General features: G+C 41.1%; 1 protein-coding gene across 4 annotated transcripts in view; it reads right to left on the bottom strand.

Annotated features, from left to right (window-relative positions):
• The window catches only part of LOC311047605 (septin-7-like), a 38,650-nt gene that overhangs the window by 10,803 nt on the left and 11,656 nt on the right, over positions 1 to 16,191 (bottom strand). For all 4 annotated transcript variants that reach the window (XM_084060374.1, XM_084060376.1, XM_084060375.1 and 1 more), the window contains 3 exons: positions 9,821 to 9,927; positions 4,066 to 4,166; positions 3,563 to 3,697 (listed from right to left, as the gene is read on the bottom strand). In XM_084060374.1, the coding sequence (XP_083916500.1) occupies positions 3,563 to 3,697; positions 4,066 to 4,166; positions 9,821 to 9,927 (343 nt within the window). The remainder of the gene's footprint in view (positions 1 to 3,562; positions 3,698 to 4,065; positions 4,167 to 9,820; positions 9,928 to 16,191) is intronic.

Raw genomic sequence — 16,191 nt, 5'->3', positions numbered from 1 at the left:
TCTATGCAAGTGTGTTTCTTATGAAGCAACTTTAGTTGTTGGTGGCTAGTCTAGTCTGCTAGCTAGCTAACTAATTAACTAACAGGTGACTTTAGCCAACACTAGCTTGCAGCTAGCGGCAAATCACAATTTAAGTTATCTCATGCAGAGTAGATGTAGACTAGAGAGTTCTCTTTATGGGAGGGCATGTAATGTTAAATGAACTATGGATGTCCCCATCAAATCACCGACAACATGTTGGCTAATTAGTTGTTAGATCAACCAAGGATGCACTACATCCCATGCCCTGGAGGGATGATTTCTCTGCGATTGGCTAGTCCGTTATTAGGCCAACCGGCTGACCAATGCTGTAACTTTATCACTCAGTCAGTCAAAGACATATCCGTCTAATGTCCAATTGTTAAAAAACAATTGTGCCAGAGAATGTGAATTCATCAATATATTTCTATAACTATGAGCATTTCAATTCAAAACTATTCACCTTTATTGATGACTAATTGGATGTTCTGTTATGACAACGTATGTACTTTTGTGAATTTGGGTGCCAGGGAGATACCGTATTTTGCATTTAGGTCCCAGTCAGAACCGCTGACCTATGTAGATAATAGAAGGTTGGAAGTTGTAGCAGCTGACAGTTCATTTATATTTTGTTAATTGGTTCTCTTAACACATTGACTACCATGGACGTAATATTACGTCATCTCAAATCCAACGCTTGACCGCCACTGACGTAAATCTACGTCATCATGGTGTTTTCAGTGATTACGCTGGAGGGCGCTCTTTGCCAACCAATGAATGCTGCTTTGACTTCCAGAGAAGGATAGACCGTCATTTTTAGCGGCGCTGGCCGCTCTATACCTTTAGGTATAGAGCGGATATTAGCCCTCTATACCTGGCTTTTGCGTCAACGTTCTGATTGGTCAGGCTCGCCAAGGTTCTGATTGGTCAGGCTCGCCAAGGTTCTGATTGGTCAGGTCCGTCAACGTTCTGATTGGTCAGGCCCGTCGACGTTCTGATTGGTCAGGTCCGTCAACGTTCTGATTGGTCAGGCCCGTCAAGGTTCTGATTGGTCAGGCCCGTCAAGGTACGTATGTCCAGACACGTACGTATGTCCGTGTCTATGTCCAGGTGTATGTCCATCCTTATGTTCGTCCTCTGTATTCTTATTAACTGGGGTATAAACTAATATTGATATTATATATTAGATATTAATATTGAAACACATATCTATGACAAAATGTATCAAAGGCGCCGCAACCTTCACACAGGTGTGATTTTTAAAGAATCACCCGGTCCACTGTAATGTTATTAGATTTATAAAAATACATTTATCTCAGATTTCTTTTCCCAGATTGCGTTGTTGGTGAAAACAAGCTATATTCAACTGCCGATAACTAAAGAACGGAAGATCGCGGTTGCAATTTATTTTTATCCGGTACATAGAAGAGACCCTCGTCCTCCCCCAGACAGCTTTTGTTTACATCCAAGTCCACATCGTGGGTTCCGTGGGTCTCCGTGGGTTGTCAAAATAAGATAAAAACGCTGCCAGTGGCGGATTATTCATTAATTAATTAATACCTGGAAGTTGATGTGTTAACACCATAGATAGATTCTCTGCAGCATCAAGTCAAGTAGGAGATTATTTTGAACATCGACCTACTAGAGAGAATACATTTTAACTTGAGCCAGTGCTGCAAAATCAGATCACGAAGGGTTGGAGGCTTTGAGGTAAAAGAGCTTGGTAATATGGGTCTTAGCTGCTGCAGTGGTTATATTAAGACAGAATATTCTGGTGAGGCAGAACGAACATGAAGCATCTGAGAGACTATGAGATGAGGGAGGACAGCGTGTGAGTGTGTGTGTGTGTGTGTGTGTGTGTGTGTGTGTGTGTGTGTGTGTGTGTGTGTGTGTGTGTGTGTGTGTGTGTGTGTGTGTGTGTGTGTGTGTGTGTGTGTGTGTGTGTGTGTGTGTGTGAGATGAGTGCCCCTCAGTGAGCAGAGTTCTCATTGGATGACTCAGTGATGGAGAGCAGAACTCTACTGAGCATGAGCAGAATGGTGGGTGTTATATAACCCTTGTGGGTCACAAACATTGGCAGCCTCCTCATCTCTTGCTCTATGCATGGTACACATGCCCACATGCCTGGGCACATCCCACGCACACTATTTCTCTATGTAAGCATAGCAAAGGAGATGTGCCAGAGAAACACTTGATTTCACAAACTTTCTTTCCTAATATAAGTCCACATTAATAGACAGCGTTTGGGCACCCAGAACCTCAAATAACTCGGGTGTAGTGGAAATATAATATATAATATAATAAATATATAGTGTAAGAAACGCTGGAGTGCTTTTAATTTGAAACAACGGATAAAGGAAGCGGTGACACGCAGCCGGCAATGATGACAACCACGGCGTCCTCTCTGCTTGATTGACAGCTGAGCACAGCAGAGGCGAAAACTGCAGATAAGTTCATCCAAACTTATCAAAGCATGTGCGGACAAAACCTACTACAGGAGCTAGGTATATCCATATTAGTCCTGACATGGAGGGGTTGGAGGAGGAGGATGTTATAATAGTGAATTCTGATAACAAAAATGTTTGAATTACTGTAAATAAACTCCTTTACTTTGGATTTAAAAGATTAGGGTTGGTTGCACACTGTGCTCATAAATAATCTTTCTGGTTTGCACACATCTATTTTTAGAGGCAAATGCGAGTGAAATACTAGCACTGCAGAGCCCTGTAAATGATAAGAAAATGTTAGTTATTAGGAGAGATTGCATCCCATGGCCTGGAGAGACGAACGCTCTGTAATTAGCAAGTTTGTTGTTGCGCCAAGCGATAATATGTGATATCGAATAGCCTGGAGGGACAATTGCTCTGCAGTTGGCTAGTTTGACCAATGGTATATCTTCATGACTGACTCATTCAGACATTTGTGTTTATAGGGCTGGCCCTGCTGTGGCAGTACAGCCAAAAATACACTACAGTAGAGAGCAAACTATGCAAGGGGAATAGCCTAGAAAGCTTGGTTTTCTTTAGAGCACTGTCAAGCAAGGACGAATGATGTATTTTCCACTGGAAAATGTGTCATTTGACAATGTATCTTGAACCATCAAGCACAATTTTGATACATTTTGATCTACATATAATTTGCCTTTGACATACCTGTAGCACTTAGGCCCACATATAATTAAACTAATATGTGCTTTTAGCTGGAATCACAAAGTGGTGGCCTCACTAGCATCCTCCAGAGATCATGTTGCTACTTACACCCCTTGGAGTAATTGTCTAGATAACGTTTTTGCAACCAAAGTGCTTAATGGTGGTCCAAGTACAGAGCCAAGTTAACCCAGGTCCAGTTTACCAAGTATAGATGGTTTAAGAGGTTAATGTGAGCCATGAAGGTATAGTAAAGAAGATAATAAATAATAGATCAAATAAATCTATGCTTTCCTGTGCATGGGGAACAATTATCTAGAATTGTCTTGCCTAATGGGATCACTCATGGCTGGGTGTGCCTTCTTTTTAAAACGTCCCTCTATATATGCAGTACCTACCCGTGTCCAGAAGGGGCGATGAAATAGAGGCAGCAGTGGACCCTGTTGTCTGGCATCAGTCTGCGGTTCACCCTGGACTCAGCATTCAGGAAGTCTTCACACTTACTGTCTATGAAGTTGATGACTGGCTGCCAACTGCAGTTTAGGGAGTGGGGTGGTGGAGAAGAGAGGAGAGGAGAGGAGAGGAGAAAGGGGGACAAGGAGATGAGGGAGGTGATGGAGAAAAATATGGATTAGTAAGCAGGACAGAAGGGAAGTGATGTGTTGATGAAAAAGAGCGAAAATAAGAACCGAGAGGAAGAAAATGAGAAAACACAAATGAAAAAAACAAAACAAAAACCCTCTTCACAACATTTAAGTAAGCATATAATTATGTGGTAAACCTCCAAATTATATCAGCCAACACACAGACAAACTCTATTTTTCTCTCCCTCTTGCTCACACACATGCATGCTTGTACGCACATACACACGCATACACACACACAAGATGCAGTTCCTCACCAATTGCTATTGTCTACTGCATCACCAAACCCTGGCGTATCAACAATTGTAAGTGTGAGCTGGACACCTCCTTCCTTTATCAGCACTTTGGACTGCTCCACCTAGAGAGTCAGACAGACAGACGGACACAAAGAGAGAGAGAGACACACACACAGGCGATGAATACATGACATTAATGATCTCCCACTCTCCCTCAGAACAGTTAGTACACCCACATGCTGTAATGTAGTCCCACGGTTTGAGCCCACACACAATGAGTTGGCCTGTTGGAAGAGACATCACAGCGCATGAAGCTGTGTATTGTAGATGTGTGCTTAATGGCATTATAACCCTCAGGTTATTCCCCAGTTAAAAGACGCAAACAAAAACACTGACTATATACTTTATGTGTTACTGCAGATGTGATTTTGAGGTTGCGGATGTGATTTTGAGGTTGTAAGACGAAAATGACAGGCATATCCCATTCCTCCACTACAGCACTTTTTTTATAATTTTATGTAAGAAATAGGCAGACATTTTTTTGTTAAACATTATTTTTGCATTAAATCTAAGTATTGTGTAAAATTCATATACATCTCTCCATAGTCAGAAAAGCCGTTTATCCCATTTGTACCCCCATTCAGTCGAAATGAGCTCTAACTATAGTATGTTTACAAAAAAATAAACATTGAACACAAACTTTAAAAACATTTTCAGAATACATTATGTTTATGTTAAATGTTCTCTCATTAAAACCGGGAAAGCATCTGTGTTATTTTAGATTTGAGCGTTGTCTAATCAAATATAGCAGATATGCGTTTTGGGGGTCCTTGACACAAAAAAGGTTTGAGAACTACTGATTTACAAGGCATTTGTAGAATCGGCCTCAGGTCTTAATGGGTTAATCCCTTGTACTGGAGACGGATCCATCATTTCCTAAAGTTAGCGCTTCTGCTGTTCCCTTGCTCCACTGCATACTTTCACAAGGCCAGCTAGTTATTTTAGGATCCCCCTTTCACAAAAAAATACAGACTTCTCTCTCTCTCTCTCACTCTCTCTAAAAACACATTCTTCAGCTTCCACAAGCCTTCGCATAATCTGTTTTGCTTTACAGTGAGGGATATATATCATGCAGCAGTCATTTCAAATATATGAATTTAACAGTGTGCATGTGTGTGTGCGTGTGTGTGAGTGTGTGCATGTTTTTGTCACGTCCCAGCGCAAAACCATATTTGCCATTTGAACAGTTTCGGCGAAAGAAAAACAGATTGGGAGAAAACCTCAAAAATGCCTTCAGCCTCCGCACCATCATTTAAAGGAAATCTAAGCTGGGAGAATGTGTTTGTATGACAAAATATGAGAGATTGCCTCTGGAATATAAATAACTCTCACCCCATCTCTTCCCCTCTCAGTCTACAGCGACCGCAGCATACCGTCGCCGTCGGGCAGAAACCTCGTATCTCCATATTTCAACTTTTTATGGGTTTTTTTTTGCAGATAAATGCCCTACTTCGTCATACAAGAGTGTCATACAAAAGGAGTGAAAATAGCTGAAGTTCAGATCTGCTATTTTCTACTACAAGTTCAGATCAGCTATTTTCACCATTTTAAAATGTTTTTAAAATAATAATCTAAGCTAAGCTTTCACCCGACAGCAACGATATATAGTACACACATGCACATACTCGCACATGCACAGCCCATAGCTAAATCCTTAAACTTTTGCACAAATATACAAACACAATCGATTGCTTGACAGCATGAGAATGTATGTCCATCGTAAGATTATCTGAGGTTATCTATAGACCCTTGGTGCATTGGAGCTACTTAAAAGCAACTGCTTTCAGGCTGTGGCCTAATTAGAGTCGATTTCACCTTGTGTGACACAGACATAGCGAGTATGGAGCTCACATACAGGAACATGAGCTAATTGTACACCTCTGATCCACAATTCAGTAAAAAGCCTGCATCAAATAGCCCTGTCACAATTATTACATAATCGCAATTATATGAGATAATCGCAATTATTTATAATTGTTAGAATCATCATCAATCATAATTTTTTTTTCACACATTTTCAAAAATAGTGGATATAGCAGATGTACGTATGCTAAACGTTTTGAGCTTGTAGATCGGCTATTTAAGTATAAAGTTATTAAATTAAGTCATTTGTCATATCTGCCCTGTGCACCTTTTGTTTACAAAGCCTAAAAGCCAAACAGAAATGTAATTTACATTCATATTATGTTCCAGTGTTCGACAACAAAAACAGAATTAAATCGTTAATCGCAATTATTTGTGTGACAATTAATCGTCAATTATTTGTGTGACAATTAATCGTCAAATGTCATAACCGTGACAGCCCTAGCATCAAAGCAAGCATTGGGGGTCAGAACAACAAAAATGTGTGTCCAATTTCGAAAAAAAGAAATATGCAATGGTTATTTTAGTTCATTAGAAATTCTGTCTCTATTGGTTACCATAACAACCAGCCCACATCATCAGTCCTCTTGGCCAGTTGAGAGCCTAATGTACCAGCCAATCCATTAAATGTGTAAAAAGGACGTAGGCGTGTGCACAAAATACTTATTTGGCCCATGGTTTTGATGGGCCATAGTACATTTAATTAAAAGTGGGAATAATACTGTGAATTACAGTACACCATGCTATTTTGGTATACCGTACTGTGAAATTTCATCCAGTTACTTATATTTCTAGTTTGGAATTGACTGTATTTTTCATTGTTGTGCTTACAATGTTTTATTCAAGTTTCAGTTACTATATGATGGTCTCTAAATTATGTGATGGATCTATGTGGGAACAGTGTGAAAGTCAGCATTTCTTGTGTGTCTGCTTCTGTATGCTGGGAAAGTGTTATGTTTCATGAGAACATTCTTACCCTCCTACTGACCCTTTCAGACCCCTGGGGGGAAAACAGGGACCTTTACTCTGACCCCAACCCCCCCCCCCACCATTCTTTCTGTCAGTCTTTCTTGCTCCACACGTTCGGCAGTCTTCTCTAACAGGTCTCCCTCCTCTTTCTCTTTCATGGTTTTACTCTGTCTAGTTGCCTTGGTTTGCTTGTCACCTCTCACTCTTTTACTATAAGTAGCACCCTGGATGTCCCTCCTCTAAACCGTCCTCCCTCCCTCCCAAACCACCTAACACCCCACCCCACACAAACCTCACCCGTTCACCCCATCATTCCTTGCTCTTGAACCCCACCCCTCTCTAGGGATGGCGATGTTGTTTGGCCCATCTACTGCTTTGGTCCCAAGCAAGATATCTAAAGAATGACTGGCTGGATTGCCACAAAACCTGTCTAGTTCCTTCATGGCCAGCATAAACCTAACGATTTGAGTGACCTCATGACTTTTCTTCTAGTTTCCCTCAGGCCAAAATGTCAACTTTGCACTAGGTATCTCATAATCTAACAAGCAGAGTGCAGGTTAAACCCTACTTATATTTGTTTTTCCACTTTAAAAACGTCTCTCTCCCTGCTTGCAGAAGCTAGACCATGACATGGTGGCCTGGATCACGGACTATCTCACTACAATGGTTTAATACTGTACTTATTGCCACATTTATACATGCACCTGAATTCCTCCCTGGGGATTAATAAAGTGGTTTTCTATCTTAAAAAGGAGTAGTTCATCCAAAATATTACTTATTTTCTATCAATAATCCTAAGCCAATAATTCGATGACCACCCGGCTCTCCATTGAGTCACCGTCGTTCATCAAATTATTGGCTTAGGAATGCGACAAAAACAAAAAACTCTCCATGACTTCAAGGCTTCATGGGGTGTGTTATTGATAGAAAATAAGTAATGTTTTGGGTGAACTACTACTTTAAAGCTATCAGCGATCTAGGGATGACTATGTTGGTCGGTTCAAACCACTTTGGTCTGGTTGGGCGTATGGAGCAGCACGGCCTCAAGGGGTCACTGGCAAGACTTTTAGATTCTTTATCTTGTTCCCCTCTACCCCACACTTGTCACCCACCTCACCCGTGTTCACATTTCCTCCTCTCATCCATCTCATCCATCCCACTTGCTCTTCAGCTTCACCCATCCTTCTCCCTGTTACATACACATGCGTACTTCTGTCTCTCGCCCTCCTCCTTCTCACTCATTTGCACTCTCCACGCGCAGACTTCTTACTTCCCTTTCTTTCTTTTAGTATCTTCCTGCCTCTTCCCTAAGCCATGTCTCTTGGACATTAACAGGGTTACTAGCTTGTTCCTCTACCCCTCCCTCCCTCCAGCCGCCTCTTCACCCCATTGCAGTCAGATGCAGCCTTCCTCCTCTTCTGTCCCTGCTCTGTTTGTCATGACCATAAAAGGACAAAACCATAGAAGCCCGTTGGCCCTTGCTCTCTCTCTCGCTCTCTCTCTCTCTCTCTCCTCCATCTCCGTCCCTCTCTGGTTCTTTCCCTCCCTCCTTCCATTTTTCCCTCTGCTCTGTGCTCGCTGACTCTGGCCTGTTACCCTCTGACAACCCGGCTCAGCGGTTTATTTTGCAGGTTTGTTTGTTTAGGTCTGATTGCTGTGTACTGAGGTCTCCAGAGCCTCTGCATGTCAAACAGTCAAACATGTGGCATGGGAATGACAATGTGGGGGATGCCAGTAAAGGACAATAAAAGAGTGACTGGACACGGGGGAAGAGAGGGACAGAGAGAGGACAAACGGAGAATGTAAGGTTTTAAGGTGAAATGAGGCCAGTCATAAATGCCTCACAAATATGGCATTGGTGTGGTCTCTGCACACTGAACCTTGATTCAATGTTTTCATCTTGACATCAAAGAGAAACTCAAAGCAGGGGAAAAGACCACATGTGGAACACATTGGATAACAAACATGCATTATTAACATGCATAGGCCAAGTCCAATGCATGTACACAGTAAAATCATAAGGGTACTGCTCATTCATCCAGTTGTAAGTCTGAGAGTGTGCAAATGTAATTCTTCTTATTTCAACTTTTTATGTGTTTTCCCCCCTGTAAATTAATGCCCTACTACTACTAAAAGCAGCGGAAATAGCCAATCTGATTTTAAAACTTTCAAGTGAAAGTGAGAGTTAATTGCGTCTATGGGTTTTATAAATATTGAACCAATGAAAAGTATTAAGAAGAGCTTGTTACTAAATAATAACTACATTGGATCCATTTGAACACAGGGACTTATTTTCCATTTCCATTTCCTGAAAAGTAACGGTTTTGGAACATAAAAGGTTTCTGACAGACGGCGACAAAATACGTTCCATTTGTACACTATACGGAGTTGGGAACAACAGATGTTCAGGAGGCGGTGAAGCACACCTTTACTCCGCCCCTTCACTCAAATCATGGGCGCTATTTATACACTGCCAGAACTACCCAGAAACCTCTATGCTTTTCAAATCCTGGAACCTACGTCCCCTTCTCTCGTCCAATCTTATTTTATTAAACATTTGTACACTATACGGAGTTGGGAACGGAGTTGGGAACAACAGATGTTCAGGAGGCGGTGAAGCACACCTTTACTCCGCCCCTTCACTCAAATCATGGGCGCTATTTATACACTGCCAGAACTACCCAGAAACCTCTATGCTTTTCAAATCCTGGAACCTACGTCCCCTTCTCTCGTCCAATCTTATTTTATTAAACATACTTAAACTTTCTTAAAGATGTGGTTCTTGACTTGTGAATAGAGTTAAATTAACACTCAGGATTTTACAGGGTAATCGCTGCATGCTGGCATGGTAGATGTGTGTCCTGAAGTCAGTCGGTCATTTTACCTGAACAGTCTTCTTGATGCGTTGGGAGGGGCCAGGGTAGTCCTTGGAGTAGAGGTCAGTCAGGAACAGGGAGTTGATGAGGGTGGATTTGCCCAGACCAGACTCACCTGTGGTTCAGGACAAAGACAGAAGATGCACAAATTAGACATATTACTGCGATTACTATATTTCTATTAATAACGATTATTTGAATATTCGACTTCCTGTAAAATAGAGAAATAAATAAAAATGACATCATACATATATATATAGATATATATACACACACACACACACACACACACACACAAAATATATATATATTTTTAATATTCGATTGTATCCAAAAAACTGTTATTCGAATACTGGATTATTCTGACCCATCCCTAATGCTCATATTGTAACAAAGATTATGTAACAAGTGCCATTTAAAAACTCTTAGGACAGACTGATGGCTACATTTTATATGCTGCACACGTGCAGTTAACCACATGCATGCGCTTATTATGCACAGTGCACACATGCACGCACACACGCACGCACACACACACACACACATACACAGATTAAGCATACACACAGAGCCTTAAGGGAAAGGGCAGAAGCAAAGGAAATAAAGTAGATTCATTATCTGCGAATGAAAAGGTCAGGAGCTCGTCCACCAGGAAGAAAAGCTTTCCTCTCCCCCTCCTAATCATTCTCTTCCTCTGTCCCTCTTGCTTCCCTGGTCTCTCTCTCTCTCATTGAAAACCTCACTTACACATCAAATTCATTCTCATACTGACTTTCCATTATCTGTTGAGTCAGTCATTTGGTGCACAACACATGCATGCTTTGCACACGCACGCACGCACACAGTGTTAATTTTGATATAAAATTAGTTTTTGTCATAGTTTAGTCATCTGAAATGTTTTAAATTTAGTCTACGTTAAGTTAAGTTGACTAAATATCATAAGATTTTAGTCGACTAAATCCACAGTTGATTTATTCGATTAAAATGTATTTTGGCGGGCATTGATGGCATCGAAATACCTGATTTATACTTGGATGCATGCTGAAAATAGCCGATCTACAATCTTACAACGTGGTGCAGTGCGACGCATTGTGAGCACGACACCCGAGCACAACCAAGCATAAAAGGACTTGTCTTAGTTCTATTGGATCTCTTCTCCGCTAGTTCCTCCCTATCAGTTTTTATTTGTTGACAAAATTGTCAACATATTTAGTAATAGTTTTAGTCATCATAGCTTAGTTTTTACTTTTTACTTAAGAAAGGGCTGGGAAATACTATATTGATATTATATTGATATTGTGATACAAGACTGGATATCCTCTGGTATTCTTTATATTGTAATATCAGCATATTTTCCTGGCTTTAAAGGCTGCTTTACAGTAAACTATGATTAATGAGTTAACATCTGGCTAGTGTGGCTTTAGAAGCCACTGGAGGAGGGGATGGGAGGAGGCAGGGATGGAAGAAGAATGGCTGCTTGTCCTAGAAAGACCTCGGCCTCCCCAGTACGCTGATCAAACTCCTTATCAAAAATCTTATTTTCACCAGACCCATAATTGAATTTAAAATCTTTGACCTGTCTAGGGCCAGAAATGTTATGATCACAAGTTTAAAATATTAATACATTCATAAATGAATGGCTAAATAAATAAATAAACTCATATACGTGCTGATAATAATAATAATAATGTTATGTCTCTGTGTGAGTTATAACAACACTGTTTCTGTCCCTTGTAGCCTCCATAGCCAGACGACAGCTCACTCCCCCCGTTTGATGGAGTATTTGGGGTCAAGGGTCACACTCATGCTCGCATAGTATACACATCAGCACTGATGAAGAGGCACATGCACACACACCACACACACGCACACTTTCATGAGGGGTTGGCACAGATGTACGAAACCCTCCCATTGACGTCTGGGTAAATGAACACTCCCTGACCCACAGGGGAGAGAAGGTTATCTAAACGTGGTGGTGTGGTGTGTGTTTGGAGAAGAGTTAAATATGTACGTGCATCAGAGAGAGGAAGAGTAAGCAAGTGGCATGGCCACCCTATCCAATCTTGAGCTATTGAAAGTGAAGTTACCATGTGTGCAGTTTGTGAATGAAGCTGCTGCTCATATCGTAATGCATTGTGCAGTGACGAAGCTGGCTGCACTACACAGGCCGGCTGCTTTTGTGCAAGTATCGTGACAGTAACATTTGGCCAAATGAAAATAGCGGTTGTCTGCCATAGGGTGTATTATCTATCCTGTATAGCAACCCCCACCTATCCAGTGCTCAAACAAATGAAATAAATTACTTGCCAGAGTCCTCAAAACAGTCTAGCCAGCTGTTCAAAGAGCCTTAACTACCCATCCACAGAGTCATACGTACTGAGCAAACACTGGACTGGGTGCCGCTTAAACATCCCAGTGGGGCCTGACCAAACATCTCACTGGATCTCTACCAAACATCACACTGGGTGTCCTAACCAAACAGTCACTGTCTACAAACACCATCATGTTTAAGGCTTAAACACCGCAGTAAAGAAGACCTGCAAAGTGTCTGAAATGCATCAAACCTGTCACATCTTTCACCTGCTTATAATTTCATAGAATATAGAACACTTGAAAGTATTTGTTGTTGAAAATGACAGTAGTTTCCATGGCTCCGATGGAGACTGCGCCCAAATCCCACATCTCTAGAGTTCTCTATCTGTCAATAGTTTGTTAGCACCCCTGAGGGCAGGTCTGTCCCATTTAGCCTCCCTCAGCTCAGCTTTAATTAAATATTGGTTCAACGTGACATGTGGAATCGCAGAACAGCTCACGACACTACAAATAGACTAATGGTGTATAAGTCTCTGACCTCTCTATCTCTGACTTCCTCTCATTAGCAACCCATCAATCAGTCTCTCGCAGTATGTAACAATTTTTTTTCCTCCAAAATTGTCCATTGTTTGTTTATCATCCACATTTTGTGATAATTATTTTTAGGGCTTGGGTTATGGCAAGGCTTAAACACAGTGAAGAGAAAACCACACAACTAAATTGAACAGTCTACCAAGGTGGATAGTTGCTGAGGAGAATTAAACATAATAAAATGTCTTTGGTGGACACAACAGAGGTGAAGAGCTCCATGGCGAGAAGTGGAGTTCCCTCCGCCAAGTCCACTATTTTCCTATATCAGGGATATCACATTGTGCATTATCGCACTTTGATCATTGACTGCTTACCAAAGGAAAAAAAGAGAGGGTGTATTTAAGAGATACCCAGTCTTAAGTCTGTGTTGGGCACCTATATAAAGACAAAATAATATATTCTGTTTATAGCTAGACACAAGTGGTTGGAAGAATATGTGATAAAACAGTTATTTTAATGGTAGTTGTTTCAAAAAAGAAATGGTAGGTCAGATTGAAAGACAAGGAGACACACAAACAAGCACAAATAGTCAGACTGGGTTTCCCATGATGAGATTCCTGACATTCTTTCCTTCTCTCTCTCTCCCTCTCTCTCTCTTCATCGTTCTGTATATCTCTTTCCTTTCTTCCTGTTAGCGTGGTAATGGTCAGAATGAGCCCTGGGGCAGTGGCTGGCCCCTTCACATCCTCATGACTAGCTAGCTAATGATAGAGAGAGGGGGAGAGAGAGAGAGACACAGGGAGAGACTAGCCTAAGAGAAACACCTCTCCTTTCATCACAATAGCCCCTCTCCATGTGCCTGTATTATATTGTGTGTGCTTGACTGACTGCCTACCTGTAGAGCTTCTCTACTGATGCACGCTCGCCTCACACACGCACACGCGCACAGAGTAATAGATATGTAGGCCTTGAACCAGACAAGTAAAATTACATATCTGCGTTACATGCACACAGAATGAAGAGATTTAGAATGTGTTGGAGAGACAGAGACGTGTGTATTTGCTGAGATGGTTAGAAAGATAAGCTCCATTGTTCAGGGTGGAGGGGATGGCTGCAACAGGGGGCAAAGGTCACAGTGATAATGATCTGCAATTCTCCCTCCCTGTCTCTCTCTCTCTCTTTCTCTCACACACATGTTTGTATTACTATACTATACTTATTATGGGTAGTTCGAAAGCAATTTGTCGGGAGGGCGAAAACAATTTGTCATAACAAATGCCATTTTTACACAACCTACTTGCCCAATCCTACCCTAACCTCAAGTATAATAGCCACACCGAACACCCAAATACTTAACCCTAAATCTAACCCCAACCCCTAAATGACCAGTCCTAACCTGAACATTTTAGTAATTGTAAACGCCAACTCAAAAAACATGTATCCATAAAAATCACCTTTTCGCTCATGAGGAGTGGGAACCAGGATAATGTGTTATCGACTATGGTGTTACTATCCTTGTTGGGATCTTAGGATAGTAATACATAAACTACACACAAAAACACATGCACAAAAATCCTCTCCTTCCATCACATTTAAGGCAACTCCCCACTCCACAAACCATGCAAGATGTAATAATCCAAAATAGATTAAGTCAGTAATCAGTTCACATGACAGCCTGTCTCACATTCATTGTCCAGATGGAAAAGCTACAGGAGCCTTGAAATAGCCTTGCTCTTAGATGGAAGCAGCCCAGTTTCCTAAGGTTTTATTAGGAAACAGAGAAGATGATTCCACTGTGAATAACTAAGGCTAAAACCTAAACTGACAGATATGGCACATGACAAATGATCATCAAACATGTGCACCACAACAACTCTCAAGAGAAAAGGGTAACAGAAATAGAGCCCATGCGAGAATAATATGAAAAAGAGTGGGGCTGCAACAGTTAATCGAACTAATCGCTTTGATCAATAATTTAATAAAATAATCACTTAATAATTGATCCCTATTTTGGGTGTGTCATTAGAGGCAACACGTTTAATTTTATTTCTTTAAAATAGCCGACCTGCAAGCTTGCGATGCGTTGTTCACTATTTTAGCATGACACAATTGTGTAAAAATATGAAATAATTAGAGTATGAACACTTGATTTACACATTATTTTTACTAAATAAAATAAAAGTTTAATAATCGATAAAATAATCGCTAAGAAAATATTAATAGTTATAGCCCTAAAAAAAATACTGAAGGAGAGATCAACATATTCAACTCCAGTGATTTGACTAAGCATGTAGGAACATGCATGAGCACATACTATTGCACGCACACACAAACACACACACAGTTGTGTGCTGTGCCCACAGGTGATGAGCAGCATTGTAAACTAGGTTTGTAAACAGGCTCCTCTGCTTTAATGACAAGGCCTGTCCTGCACTGTGAGTAATAATTATACTGTTTTTCTTTTGTCACTGTACATTTGCAGAAACGTGAAGTCTGTATTTACCCATCTTAACTATTAGAAGCAAAGGGTGCAATTAATACAGTGCCAGGGGAGCAGTTTGGGGTTAAGCGTCTCATCGGAGCTACAGTTATAGTTTTGTATCTTTGTTGCATCTAGAAGTTGAACCCAGCTCAACTTCAATTTGTAGCTTTGTATCTTCATGTCGCTGGCTTCCATTGAAAATGAATGGTAGACTGTATCTTGTATCTGCCCTTGTGAACGCAGCATTGCGCAGCTGACAGCATGATGTCATCAATAACTGATTGTTATGCATGGATGCGTGTGTAATGACAACTAATAACGGTTTCATGAAAAAAAAAAAACGTTTGGCTGCAACAAATAGCGTAAGTTGCGATATGCTTATTGCCTCCGCTCTATGCTATGAGGGCTGCTAGAGAAACTGGACGACAGGGGCAATTCTGCAAATAGACCCCATGGTCAGTCATTTGGGATCAATATAAGAAGGAAAGAACGCCGATATGTTATTTCAGTCCGTACTTGTCCGTTAAGATTTCCTGGTTATTCAACAAAACATAAACCAGTCTATGGAAGCAATGCTAGTCCCAACTACAGTTCAGTTCATATAACAAAAATGTATTATTGGGCGCCAATTGGCGACCCAATAAAACGGGTCTACGACCACCCTATGTTTGGGAAAAACTGGTCTAGGGGCTGCGACAGCTAAGGCACGGTCACCCCGGGAGTATAGGAGGGGAAACCCCCATTTAGAGCTTTATAAACAAACAGGAGAATCTTAAAATCGATTCTAAACCATATGACAGCCAGTGGACAGAGGCCAGGATGGGGGTCATATGGTCCCTCTTCCACGTATCTGATCTCAGCATACAGGGAGCTGCACTAATGTAGATATAAGGAAGTGGAAGGTTTTGGAAAGAGAGAAACTGCTTGATTTTGATTTTTGATTTTTTGGGGGTATTGTATATTCAAATGCATTATGCTGGCAGTACCATTTTTCCAGGTACGCAATCACTGAATGCTAGGTGCATATGAGCGAGTAAGCTAGTCAGTGGAAGG

Source organism: Gymnoscopelus microlampas (assembly GCF_963454915.1).
Source record: "Gymnoscopelus microlampas genome assembly, chromosome: 6".
Lineage (NCBI taxonomy): Eukaryota > Metazoa > Chordata > Actinopteri > Myctophiformes > Myctophidae > Gymnoscopelus > Gymnoscopelus microlampas.
This window is presented reverse-complemented; position numbering and strand designations above follow the sequence as displayed.